We start from the raw sequence: 17,860 nt of genomic DNA, 5'->3' as shown, positions 1-17,860 counted from the left end.
ACCAAACACCACGTATATTGCGCTCTAGCCCAAGCTCACCAGCTTCGTGATTGGATTAACAAAAATTCTTCTGTGGAGGCATGGTTGTAATTATAAAAAATAAAGAATTTTTATTTGTGAATCCTATCTACAGTGTTGTCATTCTTTTTGTTCGTTTTAGTGGTTACTGTGTATAAAAACGTGATGTCCATGGTTCTTCACCATCAGTCTCGATCATGGATACGCGTTGGAAACACCCATGGACGTCTATAATAAGTGGCCCCACGGGGTCCGGGAAAACAGTTTTTGTCAAAATATTTTTGCAGGACCTATCTTTCATGTCCGACACAAAATTTTCACGAATTCTTTTGTAAGATGCTGAATGGCAACCCACATACACGCAATACCCAAACGCTAATTTAATTGAGTTCCGCAAAGGACTACCACAAAGTCAAGATTATAGTTCTGATTCACGACCCAAGTTGATTATTATTGACGATTTGATGCGTGAGTCATCGAACCATACCATTACCGATCTCTTCACGAAAGGTAGTCATCATAAAAATCTGAGTGTAATTTTCATAACAGAATATATTTCACTAGGGACGGAGTCAAAGAGATATTTCTCTGAATTCTAATTACATTGTGATTTTCAAGAATCCTCGGGATCGTGCAGACAAGTTTATCCTGACAACCCCATGTTTTTACAAGAAGCCTACCTAGACCCCACCTCACGACCGCATGGTTATATAATGCTGGATCTGAAACAATCCATACCTGAAGATTATCGAGCACGCAGTTCGATCTTTCCAAATGATGAAAAACAGTTCGTGTACGTACCGCGGAAAGGTATAAATCAAAGGTAATAAGACACAGACGTGTCAGTTTTCCTTATACCATGGCGGCGCGAGGTACGCCCAGTAAGAAATTGACAATTGTCCTTCAAGCGCTTTGTCATTTGAATAAAGAACAGCGCCAGGCGTTACTTAGAAAAGCTGATACGGGGTTAATACGTTCTATGTGTGAGTATGCATTAAACATCTTACGCGGTAATATACCAATCGGTAAATCTCAGAAAGATAAATTAAAACCATATAAAAAAGTACTTCGTGATTTGGCTGTTGGAAAAAAGTGCCTATCAAAAAAGAAGAAGATTATCATTCAGAGAGGGGGGTTCCTCCCGCTGCTTCTAGCACCTATACTAGGTACTTTGATTTCAAATCTTATTAGTAAATAGTAAGAGTGAAACAATCAAAAGAGATGGAATATGCGCGGAAAATGATACTTGTTCCAGAAGACAGGATTGGTGCCATTACTGATGACAGGGGTCAGACACTCACGACGTCTGATAACCGTATCACTANATACCAATCGGTAAATCTCAGAAAGATAAATTAAAACCATATAAAAAAGTACTGCGTGATTTGGCTGTTGGAAAAAAGTACCTATGAAAAAAGAAGAAGATTATCATTCAGAGAGGGGAGGGTTCCTCCCGCTGTTTCTAGCACCTATACTAGGTACTTTGATTTCAAACCTCATTAGTAAATAGTAAGAGTGAAACAATCAAAAGAGATGGAATATGCGCGGAAAATGATACTTGTTCCAGAAGACAGGATTGGTGCCATTACTGATGACAGGGGTCAGACACTCACGACGTCTGATAACCGTATCACTACGCCAAAAAGTGTACAAACACAGGGAACGACATTGTCACGTCTTGATAATGAAATGAAAGAAATCTTAGAATCGGGTTCATACNGCCATTACTGATGGCAGGGGTCAGACACTCATGACGTCTGGTAACCGTATCACTACGCCAAAAAGTGTACAAACACAGGGAACGACATTGTCACGTCTTGATAATGAAATGAAAGAAATCTTAGAATCGGGTTCATACGCTGATGAACGTGAGAAATGGAACGCATATCAACAGATTTTACAACGTTATCTCAGTTTGGTACACAATTCTCACCAGTTGTCGATGGATACTGAGACTTTTGATAGCCCGAAAGAATCAACCTACCAAAAACATGCTCAAATTTCACCGATTCGGCCACGTTTTTCCAGTTCTCGTGTGTATGATTACACTGACGATAATATTGAATCAAGATCAATAATTGAAAGTGTGCCGAAAAGATACCGAAAGAATGCTGCAGCACTCCTACGCAAACTACAGACAATGCCAAGAGAGGTTATATGTTGGGACGGAGAAGGTGTGGTTAGCATCAACGGGAAACTTATCAAGAATTCAAATATAGTAGATCTTATTAATGAGGCCATGCGGTCACGAAAGAAAAAGATTGCAGTCGGAAGAAAATTATTTGGGAATGTACTAAAATCGTATAATGTTCCTCGGGAGTTCATTGGTAACGAAGAGTTGTTACAGTCAACTCTCAATATAGAGACGTCTACACCTCGAGGAAACAGTCGTCGACATCAGAAGATTATAAATCCTATAGAAGAAGAAGAAGACAGTGACGAGTCGTACAATAGTATCGGAAATACTCAAAACGGTGGGTCCCTGAAAATACGATGGATAAAACTGAGAAAATGAAACGTTTTGAGAACGTTTATTACAACCCTAATCACCCTGCAGCATTTGCTGGTGCACGTCACCTCCAAAACATTCACAGAGGTAATGATGTCAGGAACTGGCTGGAATCATCGTTTTAATAGACGTTCATATAACGTCTCTGAAGTTGACGCTGTTTGGGAGGCTGATTTAGTTGATCTTCGCGCTATATCAATATACAATGACGGATTCTCCTACATGTTAGTAGTCATCGATGTTCTCAGTAAATATGCATGGGTGCAACCTCTGACAAATAAGAGTGCAAAGATAGTAACCCAGGCATTTAGACGGATACTTCTGAACAATGGGGGAAAACGTACCCCGAGAATCCTTCAAACGGACCGTGGTAAAGAATTCGTCAATTCTGAATTTCAACAACTTCTGAGTAAGTATGGAATTCAATATCGTGTAACCCGAAATCCTGATATAAAAGCTGCTATCGTTGAAAGATTCAACAGAACACTGAAGGAAAGATTGTGGAGATATTTCACATATTCCCGTACCAAACGCTACGTGGATGTTCTTCAGAAAATTGTGAATGCCTACAATCGTACAAGACATTCAGGGACGCGTTTACATCCGTGCGAAGTTGATGCTACAAATTCTCTGATAGCAGCAGATAACCTCTCCAAAAGATACAGTACTAACCGTAAATCTAGTCAAGATCGATCGCCTAAATACCACTGTGGTGACCTGGTACGGATCAGTACAGCAAAAGCAGCGTTCAAGAAAGGATACGAGTCGGGGTGGAGCAAAGAAATTTTTGAAATCAAACTCGTCTCTCATTACCGTAAGCCGGTAGTGTATATCTTACAAGACCTCAAGGGTGAAGACATCGACGGAATATTTTACGAAGAAGAGTTATCCAGAGTACAGACCCGTGAAGGAAAAAAATGAGTCATCTAGAAGACAATTTTTCTATTGTGCTACCTAGCAACAATAGTATGCAGTATTACCCTGATAATAAAACAACGAGTTTCATCACGTATTTACCAGAGGTCGTCAATTTACCTGGTAGATGGAGTGTCGCACTCTCGGAAATTCATATACCTATGACTTTTTTACATATACCTGCAAGTAACAACCACAATTACGTGTCGTTGGAGAGCAGAAATTATCTGACACAAGAAGAACGAGAAATTGTAAAATTGAAGTCCAATGACCTCCTACAGAGTGGTGGTGAGGATCTCGTGAGTGAAGGGGAAGACAATCTTCAACACGGTGTTTACGATAGTATTACAGATTTGTTGGATAGTATGAACGGAATGTCATTTATGAGAGATCATGTAAAATTCATTATGAATTGTGGTGGCTACGTCTCTGTATAGCGGATCTGTGGTACTTCCTGTGGAGATATGTTTCATATTCTGCACTTAACACCTTTACTGAAGAAACTTGTCGGATTTGCAGATGAAGATAAATGCGTAATATTATGCGCCCAAACACATACGTACGAGGGACAGACACCCGCTTCATTATCACGAGGTCTCCCTCAAAGTATGTACGTATACTCGGATATATGCGAAACCTATATAACCGGTGATGTACACACCCCGCTAATGCGTATTGTACCATTAGATATTGATAATTATAAATACGGGGGAATGAAAATCAAGGTATTTTCACCACCACTTTATATACCATTACTACGCACGAAATTTCAAACGATCGAGATAGATATAAGAGATGAGTATGGAGCACCGATACCATTCGAACACGGAACGTTGACTGTGACACTTAATTTCAAACGCACTGAATAATCACGGATTATGAACACCTAAAATCACGGATTATGAACACAATCAGGGGGAGGATACAGTACAGGTGACCATGGGGGTATAAGTCGTGTGTACATAGGTAGTGCTAATCAAAAAGGACATGGCATTGGTAGTTTCCTAGGTGGTTTGTTCAGAAGAATACTACCACTACTCAAGCAAGGAGCATCCGCTGTCGGAAGAGAGGCTTTGCGTTCAGGTGTGAATGTCATAGGCGATGTTCTCGAACGTGATATACCTCTGAAAGACTCTCTACGAAGTCGTGCACGGGAATCAGGCGTCAATTTGAAGAGGCGGGCAGAGGAGAAACTTGATACTTTGATGACTGGTTCTGGATATAACGGCTGGAGTATGTTATCATATCCTCATTCTACGATCAACCGTACTCCGCGACAGTCTAAACGCCGCAAGTCAACATCTGGAGGAGCCAAGAAGAAGAAGAAACCGTGAGTGTCGAAAAAACGCAAGAGGAAAAATACGACGAAGCCTATAAAAATTAGAGGTCGAAAGAAGAAGAATTCACCAAAATTACGAACAGTGGCAGATATTTTCGCTTAAAACATGGCATTCTTGCATACTCATTCATGTGAAGGTGTGAAAAGTGAACTGGACTTATTTTCTTTACCTCCAACGCAGACAGCCATCGAGTCCTCATACGATGTACACTACAAGCCAATAGCATCACTTGTGGATAACTCACCCATCGAGTTCGATATACCAGGACAAGGTGATGAGTACATTGACTTAGCTCATACACGGTTATTTTTACGTGTTACGATACCAACATTAGTGACAGAGAAGAACCCTGTACCTTCGGCTACTATCGGCCCCATCAACAACTTATTACACTCGTTATTCGATCAAGTGGATATTTCCTTCAATCAGAAAGCCGTGACGCCTGCCAATAATGCACTTATGTAGAAAGCGTTTATATCTGCGCTTATATACAAACCCTTCTAAATTATGGCGCCGATGCGAAGAACTCGCACCTGAGTAGTGTGTTGTGGTCAGATGATACAGCTGGTAAGATGGATGACGTCGGTGAAGGTAACAAGGGTTTAAGGGTACGTAGGGCTTATTTAAGTGATGGGAAAACAATCGATCTCACGGGCCATTTACATTGTGATGTGTTCAATCAGGATCGAGCATTGTTAAATGGTGTAAATATTCATATCCGATTGGTTCGTTCAACAGACAATTTGTGTTTAATGGATAGCACAAATAGCCCATTCACCATTAAAATAAGAGAAGCTTCGTTGATCATCCGGAGAATGAAGGTGAGTCCTGGATTATTATTATCCCACCAAAGGGCCTTATCGAAAACAACCTGTTACAACCCTGTTACGAGAGTTGAAGTTAAAAGTGTCTCAATACCATCTGGTGTTCGTGGTCATTCCATAGATAACTTTATAACAGGACAGCTGCCAAAACGCATCATTTTTGGATTTGTCAAGAATCGTGCATTCGTGGGTGATAAAAAATTGAACCCCTTTAACTTTCAACATTTTACTCTGAATCATATATCCTTATACGTGGACGGGCGTCAGATACCATCAAAACCTCTACAGCCAGAGTTTACTGTGAATAATTTATATGTGGAGTCGTACCATTCCATCTTCTCAGGCACTGGTATACATTTTCTGAACGATGGTAATGGTGTTCACCGTGGAGATTACCCTCATGGGTATTGTCTCTTCGCATTCGATTTAACACCAGATTTGTCAGCTAATGATAACTCACACTGGAATTTGATACGAAGCGGTAACATGCGCATCGAGGTACGATTTGATGAAAGCTTAGTTTCAACGATCAACGCTGTAATTTATGCTGAGTTTGAAAGTGTCATAGAAATTGACTCAGCGAGACAAGTGACCCTGGACTATGCATAATCATCAAAACATTCGGTATCATGCTCAGCGCATGCGAAGCTATTTTTGCAGTATCAGCAATTTTCTGAAACAACGGATTTGAATCGTTGTTCAACTGTACAGTTGTGTGTGAATATTCAACGTAAAAGGTTGAAAGGAGAGCATAGCAATGGCCTGCAGTAATTCAGATTCGGCAGCAATTATTCATTACGAGGGTTTCATCGGAATCCACGGTACATTCGTTCCAAAAGAAGTGGCGGTGACCTCCACATCCTTCGACATGATAGGAAATTGGGTAATTCGTCCTGAATACCAGTATTCTGCGATTCCACCTAATATTCAGAGCATGAACAATCAACTTACAATCACACGTCACGGTATAGATTGGTATGAAGGAGAAGCATCTTCTAAATATGTCTATGCAGTATTACGAGCCGTTACCAAAGGAATAAAATACGTGTATACCTATGGTTGTGAGCAAACGAAATTCACTGCTGCCCTTCTTACCCGAGATGTTATCAATTTGAAGGGCCATATCAGATCGCCACTATTCGCTTGTACACCAGTAGCTGTTCCTTCATGCCTCATACATAGTACATTGAATCACAGAACCTTTATATGTGCTATGCGCCGAGTCCTTCAAATNTCTATGGTTGTGAGCAAGCGAAATTCACTGCTGCTCTTCTTACCCGAGATGTTATCAATTTGAAGGGCCACATCGGATCGCCACTATTCGCTTGTACACCAGTAGCTGTTCCATCATGCCTTATACATAGTACATTGAATCACAGAACCTTTATATCTGCTATGCGCGGAGTCCTTCAAATCAAAGCGTGGTTGACTTCGAACGAGGAAGGATTAAAAAGTTTATCCAAAGAGAAATTTCCTGCTGATGAACACAGTACAGATTCTAGAAGCCCTACAGTATATACCGAATCATACAGTCGGTGTATATTCAGCGGACAAGATTCCATCGGCGTGGACGAAACCTACTGCAATAGTAGCGAACACACATGACCACACCCAACCAGGAGAACACTGGATCGCCATGTACGTTAATCGAGATGGTAGAGGATGGTACTTCAACAGCTTCGGACTACCTCCCATCGTGCCCCAGCACGCTGCAAGGCTCCGAAAGAACTGTAAACTCTTCAGGTGCAGCATCCGGCAGCTCCGGCATCATGAGTCGAGTGTATGTGGACAATACTGTGTAGTTTTTCTGCATTGTATGGCTATGTTTGCTACTCCTGAGAAGTTCTATTCGTTATTCACCGATCGATTCATATCTAATGATCGTCTAGTGCGTGAATATCATAATGCATTTATGAAGAAAAAACGTAATAGTGCCCCCGAAGGGAAGTTATTTAGTGGCCGCGGTTATAATTGTACGTCGTGGAATCAAAAATGTAAGTAATTTATAAGAAAAATATGTAATTCATGGGGACATTATTTTGGGGAAAATATACATGTAATTAATAACTGAAATTCTGTGTTTTTTATTTCCCCTGTATGATAGCTGCTATGACGCACCCACAGCATTCACAGTCACTCCCACCCCACCACTCGTCCGCGTCGGAGTTGTGCTACGCTGACCGGTGCAGTGGTAGGGTCGGAGTGACTGTGGGTGGGGGGTGCCATAGTAGTTCCCATACTACTGACGTAAATTATAACCGAGGTGTCCCTTCTCACCAGGAGCCCGCATTGGATTCGCACATCTATCACTCCGCGGCATTCTATGAAATCCGAAGATATCAATTTCGAGAATAAAGATCATTTCTATGTAATCAACGTGAAAATTCCTTACCTCGTTGCAAAAATAGAATAAGGAGCTCGGTAATCCATCCACACCGAATCGTATGGTGATAAAAAATCAACCGAGAAATTGAAGTTTTTTTCTAGAATTAAAGCCTTGGAACCGACTGATGATGATAAATCAATTAATTGATTCCGTTTGTTTCTTCCTCTCATTTGTTTGATCATAATTTAGCAAACTTCCGATGATGATAACGTTCAATTCAACTATCTACCCTTCCAGTAAAAATTGGAACGAAAAAATTTTTTTTTCGGCGCACTCTTTCTCAGTTACATGATGGTGTAATCTTATGTCATCATATATGAACGAAGAATAATGGTTGACAGACTCATATCTTTTAAAAAAACAGATGGATCTCCCCTGAAAACTGAAAAACCCAAAAATTTCGAAAAAAAAAAAATTTCCGGTGCATTGCTTCGCTCTTCCATTATGGCGTATTTTTTTCATATCATATAAGGACATCCTCTATCATAAAAAAAATATTTCGATCGAATATCGAGCGGCCCTAGAGTGAAAAAAAATTGAAAACGCGAAAAATTCTCAAAAAACCGGTCTAGGAGCTTCTTTACGGCTCTGAAGTATTTTTTATCTCAAATTACGAGAAAAAACGAAAATTTTCTTTTTTTATTTATCAAAATCGGATGCTTCATTCAGAAGTAATGATTTTTTGAAAATTTCAAGTTTCATAATGATTATCTCAGAAACAAAAAGTGGCAGGGCAATGAAATTTTGCATGATTACTGTCTATATGTAGTAGTTCAAAATGCACCTACTCAATGATTTTTCCCAGATAAAAAAAAATCCGGTTTGGCTGAGTTGACATGGAATGTCCCAAATGTAGAATACGTCTCCTCATTTTTTTGTATATTTTCATATGTTACAAGCACTTCACCCATTCACCAGACATCGACGGGAGAATGTTCTCAGGCACGAACGAATTTTTGTGATACTCTCTGGGATAAAATTCCATCAGGCATCATGAGACAATGTCGCGAAGGAGTACGTGTATCTGAAGACCAAAGGAGGAAATTAGTGACGCAACTGAAGATCTATATGATAAATGACTTGAAAGATGCCATACGGGGTACAGCTTATGCCATAAGCCAGCCGATATGCGAGAAATATCCAAACTCCTTTCAGGATCAGATCGATGGAGTCAAATTAGGGAGAGGATATGAAGCACTAGCTGCCCAACTATATAATGCAGTGGGTAATATGAGCAGAGAGAGGAAGGCTGGGAACAAAAGCCCACGACTTGATACGACCGCAACGTGAAATGATTCCCATAAATAATTTCTCTGACCGTTTAGAATGCAAATATTGACCACTTGCGATTCTATTTCAGGAAAATCATTATGCAGTGAAAACGCCACGTACTTTATATGCTTGGATAAAATCAGCCTCATCCCCATTGATGGAGTCTATAACGGAATTTTGCTGACGTTTTTGGCTTACTACATCTTTCGAATCTGGTACCCGAAGGAGTTAGCTCGGACTCTGGAGCTGATACAAAGGTGAACTTTGTAAAATCTCGCATAGTTCTTCATAAGTAAATGGTGTAGAAACAACTATCCTGATTCATTTCGAATGAATGCAAAATTCAAGGTAATATCCACTGAAATTTTCATAGTTTTTAACCATTTTCATCATGATATCGGATTGAAATTCTGATTCTCATGAAGAAATCCCAGAATTTACTCATTTACCACTACCAAAATTGACTATAATATCATATCAATTAGTTTTTGTTGAATATTTCAAAATTTTAACTGAAAATTGGCGGAGAAATTTTCTATCAGTGTGTAAACAGTGATTTGGTCGTATCGAAATTCAATATTTTCGAACTTTTGGATTTTTTCAGATACTTTTTGATGATCAATCCTTCAGAGGGCTCCTAAAAAGGCAACAAGAAAAGACAATCTATGTCTTTCGATCCAAAAGTAATGATTGACATTCTGATTGGTCAATATGTGACACGAAGTTATTCACAAAAAAAAACACGCGGCATTTTCAAATTCTTCAGTGACATAATTTCAAATTCTTCAGTGGTAAATTTTTTTTTCACTTCATATATATATTTCACATGTATATACATCATGGGTGAAATTAATAAATTCTGTCCTTTTATGGAGACCGATTATTTTAAAAAATGGAAGATAATTAATTGAAAATGAAAAATTCTTTATAGATTCTTTTACTCTACTTCGCTATTCACTTCAATCATTAGTCGAATTCTCTTTGATTCATTATCAATATTTATAAGGTATTCATGAGAAAATAAAATTCAATGAATTCCATTTCTTCATTTGAACAAATGAATAGACCAGCGCGCGCATAGATCTTGTGATTTATATACTGTACACTAATTCCCCAGCGAATAATTTCGTGCATGGATTCCCCAAAACTGTCTTGAATAATTACACAACGATTTCAAATTTTATTGCAAAAGTATGGAAAAATTCTAATACACGTGTATTTAAAATTTTCATCATCTGTACTCATTTTTTAATGCCGAGTTTCTGTAATATTACGATAAATTTGTGTTGAAAAAACCGAAGTAGAGTATTCAGAATTCTCAATACGCTTGTATTTCAAAAGTGTAAAACTGTGTTGGCAACGTTACAATACGACACTGTGAAGAAGAAATAATACTGTATTGGTATAATGAATACTAGCCCTCAAATTTTACTGCACTCTTGTACTATACTGTCACACGACACATTTGGAATATTACATTACTGTAGGGTAAAGAGGTCCACAAAACTTTACTGTAATGTTACACGGCACATTTGAAATTTTGCGTTACGGTAGTGTAAAAAGGTCCACAGTACTGTACTATATATTTCTACTACGGTATTGGTACAGTGCTGCCAATACATGTGTTGTAGTTTTCGAGGGGGACTTTTTAACAGTGTACAGCTTCCCTTAGTAACGTAAGCACCCACTAAGAAGGGGTTTTAAGGAAATTCATCCTCTAAGGGGGTCAAAACAGGGCAAATATTTTTAGGCGATTTCGAAAACTGCTCAAGTTCGCGACTTGAAAATTCATGTGTAGATTCGTCTTTCGAAATTAATCGACACGTGTTTTTCTTTTTTTGAAAATCGACCCCTGATGAGGTGAAACGCAGAGAGTTCTAGAAATTTCCACACTGTTCTGGAAGTTTCTCGCATTTTCTAGAAAAGGACGGAATGCTCCTCAGAGATGAAAAAAACTCAGTTTTCCCAATGATGTATAAAATTTCTAAAACTTCCGGGGAAACTTGAGAATGTTCAACGGTAGTTATTATGAAACAAATTATTTCCATTTCTGTAATGACACATTTTCTTGCAATTTTCAGCATTTCCTGAAAAAAATCTCGGGTTCTTCGAAAAATCTAAAAAATTTCGGTATTTTTTTAAAAATCGGGAAACATTCAGCAGTGTTCTGGAAAATTTCTGGACAATTCTAGGGAATTTCTAGATAATTCAAGTAGTGTATAAAAATTTCGATAGCATCCAAGGAATTTCTAGAAATTTTAATAGAATCCAAGGAATTTCTAGAAATTTCGTGAGAATTTAGCCACTTCCTAGAACTTTGAAGTGAATTCAAGGACTTTCTGGAATTCTGGAGGGAATTCAGGGTATTTCTATAAAATTGGCGGGAATGCAAAGAATTTCTGTGAATTTTGAAGGAATGCAAGGAATTTCTGTGAATTTCGAGGGAATTCAAATATTTTCTAGAAATTTTGAGGGACTTCGAGAAGTTTCTAGAAATTTCGAGGGTCTTCGACAAGTTTCTAGAAATTTCGATAGAATCCAAGAAATTCGTAAGTATTCAAGTAGTTTCTAGAAAATTCAAGGGAATACAATAAGTTTCTAGAAATTTCGATGGAATTCGAGAAGTTTCTAAAAATTTCAAGGGAATTCAAGGAATTTCTAGAAATTTCGAGGAAATTTAAGGAGTATCTATAGAAATTTCGCGGGAATTCGAGAAGGTTCCAGAAATTTCGATAGAATCCACGGAATTTCTAGAAAACTCGTGAGAATTCAACAAGTTTCTAGAAAATTGAAGAGAATGTGAGGAGTTTCTAGAAATTTCGAGAAAAATGCGAGTTTCCAAACCCGGATGTGTGGTGCACTTGGTAGCACCATGAGATTCACAACTTCAAGCTCCCAGGTTCGAGCGCCGGCAGGGCCGAAATTCCACACCAATTTTCCATCACAAATTTCCACATAATATTCATCTGAAAATTTAACATAATTTTCAAAACGAATATTCCACAGATTTTGCAAGTGAAAAAACCCACTCCACATTCAACATTCCCTGACTGAAGGCCCTCGGGCGATGGCCGCGTTGGCAAGTTAACCCTTGCAACGAAAAACCGGTGAAATTTTTTTTTTGAGAGTTTCCAGATCTTTCGAGGGAATGCATAGAGTTTCAAGAAATTTTGGGTTAATACAAGGAATTTCTAGAAATTTGAAGCGAATTCGAGAATTAAAACCCAATTTCTTAAATTCATGATTCTGTTATTGAAATACTTAAGAATAAGTCATAAAATAAATTTTATGGAAATTGTGAAGCTAATGATTTTCATTTTCATTTTTAACCCGTATAAATCACCAAAAAATTCATTAAAAAATTATTTTCAATTCAAAAATAAGAGGCAGAAAAAAACAGTTGCCCGGGCAACGGCGGGCACACCAGCCAGTTTTTCAATAAAAATTCTCAGATATACATTTTTGAAAACATTAGATTTTTCATTTTGGCGACGATTAAAAAATTGCCTGGAAACTTTGAATAGCTTTCAATAGAAGTTGACAAATAACAAATGAAATTTTCCAGCGAATGCGCTAGGTTCGCTATTGAGTTTCTCAATTTATTGAAACTATTTTCAATAGATTCAATCTATTTTCATGTCTATTTGATGGATTAGATTCGAAAGGGCAAGGTATCATTGACATTTGAATTTGTCAAAATTTGGAAAGATATTTTCTTCTTCATTTCTGAAAATAAATTATAAATGCCACGGACAGTATTATTTTAGGCGCAATTTAAACTGCTTATACGATTTCTTCCCACAAGAAACTTCATTATTATTTATTATTATATGTTAAGTACCTGATTTGACAGATCGTAAATCGCAAACCACTTGATGTCCGTTATCTTCTTGTTGTCCGGCAGTGTAAGTGTGCAATCCTTATTAAAATATCGGTCAAGGACGTTGGTCCTATGAAAAAATTATTTGTTAATGAATGAATCATCAAGTACTGCAGCTGTTTTTTGTTCAGAATTGACTGGACTCACTTGCCAAACTCGTCTGGGACAATGAATCCCTGAGGACCTGGATGATTGGTCGCACCGGCCCAAAAGAATGTATCTGCGCCGGTGCCATCATAGCTAAAGGACGTCAACAATAATGTGTACTCGTCCACGGCGTAAACGTCACCAGCAATTTGATGATGGTATGCATTTAATTTACCAATGTACTTGCCATTGTACTTTTCATCTATGTCTTGAGTACAACCTACACAAAGCAAAAAAAATTACTCTACAGGAAACTATTTCTAATTTTTCGGGACTCTCGTACTAACTCAATTTATCCTCAGTATAAGGCATTTTGTGTCGCTGAAATGTGGAGAAAAAATTCCTGAAATTCAGAGTCGAAAAATAACTGAATCTTAACCCTGCAGCGGTCACACTGTCAGCAATGCGCCGCACTTTTCAATTTGTTTGATAACATTATTTGAAATTTCCCTAAAAAAGTATGAAAAAATTTGACACCTCATCTTGAAGTGTGTAGAAACTTTGGAAAATCAAATCTTATTATTATTATTTGTTTCTAATGAATTTTAGCAATTTTTGGAATATAGTAATCTATGGGTCCCCCCGTAGTATGGAGCAACGGAGTGTTGAATTTCTAAAAAATGACTCAAATTTGAACTGGAATAAATATTTAACAATAAAATCTACACTCAAAATTCTTGCAGAATTCGTTCAATGAAACTCTGAAGCAGAGTGTTAATTTAAAAAAAAAATTTTATGAGTAAGCCTCATAAAACTCTTGATGTGGAGGAACCTGTTTTGGATTAACGATAACCGGTTTTGAGATAGGGAAGGTTCAATTTTTTTTAACAGTTGACTGAAAACCAAAAGTTAAATCTGAGAGAAATGATAGTAATGCAAAGAAAACAATGCAAGAAGTCCTGTGAATCAGCAGGAAATTCAGTTAAAATTTAACTAGAATTCAACGTTAAATTTTGGAAATCAACTGTTCAAGAGGCATCTTCATCACTATAACTCGAAACTTCTCAATCACCGACATTCCAATTTATAGCGAAAAAAATTATTCTTGAATAAGAACATTGTAAGTACGAATCATATTGGTAACTTGTAATTGCCCCAGTGACGGAGATTTCAATACGTGGCCATGAGGGACAGGAAGCTAAAAAACCTTGACAGAAGAATTCTAAGGATTTCGATTGACACAGTTATTATTTCGCTTAGGATTTCCAACATCTCCATGATTTCCCAACACTTTTATCGACAATTTTTTTTTTGCTATCGTCTACTGCAATTGATCTATGACTTACCACCGTGTAAAAGGATTACAACAAAGACGAAAACATATAAAATTGGTGTCCTCCACATTTTTACGAAACTTTTGGGTCCAGTTTCTCGACTTATGCTTATATTTACATTGTTTCACTCAGACAATTTGTAAACATTGCACCGGGGATTTAGTCAAACCACGAATAACAAGGAACAACTGTTCGATATCGATGGTTAAGTAGGCTAGCTTGGTCTTGACAGAGAGCCAAGATAGCGGTATCATGGAGTGCCACGAATGGCTGCTAATCCACGCATTGAATGTGAGGAGACTGATGAGGTGAAAGTACGGTCAGACTGAGGAGATTGTGTCTTTGGTTTTGAGAAGTGGGAGACAAGGATGTGAGTGGGAATTGTGTAAAGTGGGAGTAACTCTGAGGTGCACAAACTCCCCAGTTCTATTATATCAGGTTTTGCTACGGCCCAAACAGTTCAGACTCTATTTCTTTGAAATAGGTTTTTCAAAGGTGGTAACAATGTATGGCCTTGGATAGAATCTTCGCAATCCCAATTAAGATTAATAATTATATTTGTATATTGGGGGCCGACCGTAATGGTTGGATGAGTTAAATGTTGCTCCGGCAGACAACCGAGTGCAGCTGCGTTCAGCGCGGTTAGCACTTGAATGGGTAACCGCTTAGGAACATCTTCGCCCAAAAATTTCGAAAGGTAGGCACGGTGTAGTGGCCTAATGTGCACCTCTAGTCAGTGTGGCAGAAGGGCACATTAGGGCTCTGCACAATCAGCCGGCTGTACGACTCCGGTTTTCCATAGTTTCCCGTGAAGTTCTAGTCCGAATGGGGTACAGTTAAAAGTAAGACGGCCCATAGTAACGGAGATAAAACTCAGAAGAGAGAAGTGGGAGAGGCCAGGCAGGCGAATGTGTAGGAACGAAATATGAACAAAACAAAAATAAATAAATAAATAAAATCGTATATTGTGTTACTAGTGCTTAAAGTTTCACTTTTTCGCACGTACGAGTAACATAGCCTATTTTTTATAATACCTCCCGAATCCACTTTTCAGGAGTGCAGTAGTGATAACATTTTTTTGCATGGAGTGCGGAAATTTTAAGGTCGTGTGTAAAGTAAATTTCGAGGGCGTAAATCCAAGCTTTACGCAGGAGAAGTTACTTTACTCAAGACCTCTGAACTTTACTCACGTCATGCGGAAACCAAACACTTCACACATGCTAAACTGACCCGATAAGTGAATATTCTTCATCTTGAGAAAATATATAATTCACCAGCAGCGATAAACCGAAATAAGACACTTCGTAAAATGCAAATTATAAAAAAATGTTCCTTCAAGCCGAAGAAGTTGGCAAGATATTCAGCGAAAACTTGGAGTGAAATTCAGAAATCACCTGAAAGTATTCAAGTCACTTGCACTTTTGGTCCAAAAACCATTTCGTCCACCGAAATAAACCTCCAACAATGAAAAAAAATGGAAACCATTATATTTTAACAATCCACGTATATGGGCCCTGCCACCAAATATCGTTGAAGAAACTGGCCTCAAAATTTTCGACAGATTTTTTTTTGATTCTTCTTAATACTTATGTATAGAAAAGAGGATTTCTCGGCTTGCAGATATCCTGCGGCTCAATTATGTGATTAGACATTTTAGATTCAAAATTCTTCATTCTGACTTAACGTGTTCAAAAACGCTAAAAAACATTCAAGACATAGTTATTGATCACAAATTTTCTGAAGTTTTCAAAAATTGTGGTCATTTTGTTCCCTGCTTCAACTTCATGGTGAAAATCGAGAAATAAAACTTCAAACGGCGTTTATTTCAGTCGATTTATCATTTCTTTTTCTGAATCTGATTTTTTTTTTTGGAAAATTGATAAAATCTACGATCGAGATCATCTTTGAAAAATGCGCGCTCGTATGCTGCAGACTTGCAGAGCCAATAGAGAGATGGAAAACAAAAAATGGATCTTTCGAAATTTGATTTTTCATGGTCTTGGCATATTATGACATTGATAAGGAATAAAAGTATTTATTTTGGTATTTCATTCTCTCTGCTGTGCGGCATACACGGAAAGAAATATTCAATAAAAACTACGTATCTTTTCCGTAATTCGGGAGTGAAAGGTGGTTGTAGGAAATTTTACGGAACTGTCACGGAATTTTTCCAGAGTGTTCCGTAATTTTTACCTGAATTTCTTGTGAAAAATTACGAAACCATCACTTAAATTTTCGAAATCGATTCCGTAATCAGTGAGCGAACTGTGTGTTCCACAATTTTCACTGAGCACTTCTCTCCGTGGACAAGCACGTATTTTTTCAAAGATGATTTCGACCGGAAATTTTCTGAATTAAAACGAAAAAAAAATCAGAAAAAATCCCGCACAATTTTCGAGAACTTTTTTTTGTGAATTCGTCTCAATTTTTATGTGTAGAAAAGGAGAATTCTCGGCTAGCGAAGATCCCGTGGCTTAATTAGAGGCGTTCCGTGTGGACTGGAAATTTCCCGATCTGACTAAAAATTTTCAAAAATGCAAAAAAAAAAAATTTAGAACATATTTTTTGCATAGAAAATCTCCTAAATTTTTCATAAATGGTGGTCAATTTGTTCCGCACTTCAAGTTTATTGTAAAAATTAAAAAATAAAACTTCAAACGTTGATTTGAGCTTGTTCTCCACTTTTCTCCCTAAATCTGCTATTTTTTCGGAAAATTTAAAAAATCTCTGATCAAAATCACTTTTGGGAAATTTGCGCTTGTGTGCCGACAGCGAAAAAGAAAATCAGAAATAAAAATTAAATGAATGACGTACGGACTTAATGCAAGTGGACATATTAATTATGTAAAATTGGTTGTGTATTTGAGTTGTAATATGTCAATCTTTCATGTGCGCAACTAGATGTGGACGAAGTTTCTGCGCACATTTCCGGGCGAAGAGGATAGACCTGAGTAGTGGCCAGGATCGGGGGGCAAAGAGGATTGACTAAAGTAGAGGCTCAGATCTCGGGGTTGGACTGACTCCAGGCCAAAAGTAGTTCGACCCCAACGGAGGGATGCCGCCACGGTCGAATCTGACGGCTGGGCGAACTGCCTGTGCGGGTAACTCGGCAGTAGCAGTCCCGCTGTTACAGGGGTAGTTTCGGAGGGGAACTTATGTCCTACTCGTCCTCAACATGTTCTTAATGTTTTTCAGGTGATTCATTTGCTGGCTAATTAATATTAAGGAATGAAACACAGAGGGTGTGACGGAGAATTAAATTCCCCATCAATCGATCCCCGTTGCATCCCTTAAT

At 38.0% G+C, this 17,860-nt stretch overlaps 1 protein-coding gene across 1 annotated transcript in view; it reads right to left on the bottom strand.

The window, feature by feature from the left end:
• LOC107044475 (protein Skeletor, isoforms B/C) overlaps positions 1 to 14,850 on the bottom strand; it is a 61,008-nt gene extending 46,158 nt beyond the window's left edge. The window contains exons 1-3 of the mRNA XM_015266367.1: positions 14,578 to 14,850; positions 13,292 to 13,511; positions 13,106 to 13,214 (exon numbers count right to left, since the gene is read on the bottom strand). Of these exons, the coding sequence (XP_015121853.1) occupies positions 13,106 to 13,214; positions 13,292 to 13,511; positions 14,578 to 14,635 (387 nt within the window). The 5' untranslated portion in view covers positions 14,636 to 14,850. The remainder of the gene's footprint in view (positions 1 to 13,105; positions 13,215 to 13,291; positions 13,512 to 14,577) is intronic.
• Between the last annotated feature and the right edge of the window lie 3,010 nt (positions 14,851 to 17,860).

This window comes from Diachasma alloeum, unplaced genomic scaffold (genome assembly GCF_001412515.2).
Source record: "Diachasma alloeum isolate Michigan unplaced genomic scaffold, Dall2.0 Dall_scaffold_00747, whole genome shotgun sequence".
NCBI lineage: Eukaryota > Metazoa > Arthropoda > Insecta > Hymenoptera > Braconidae > Diachasma > Diachasma alloeum.
Note: the sequence above shows the minus strand (reverse complement) of the source record. Positions and strands in the feature narration are given on the sequence as shown.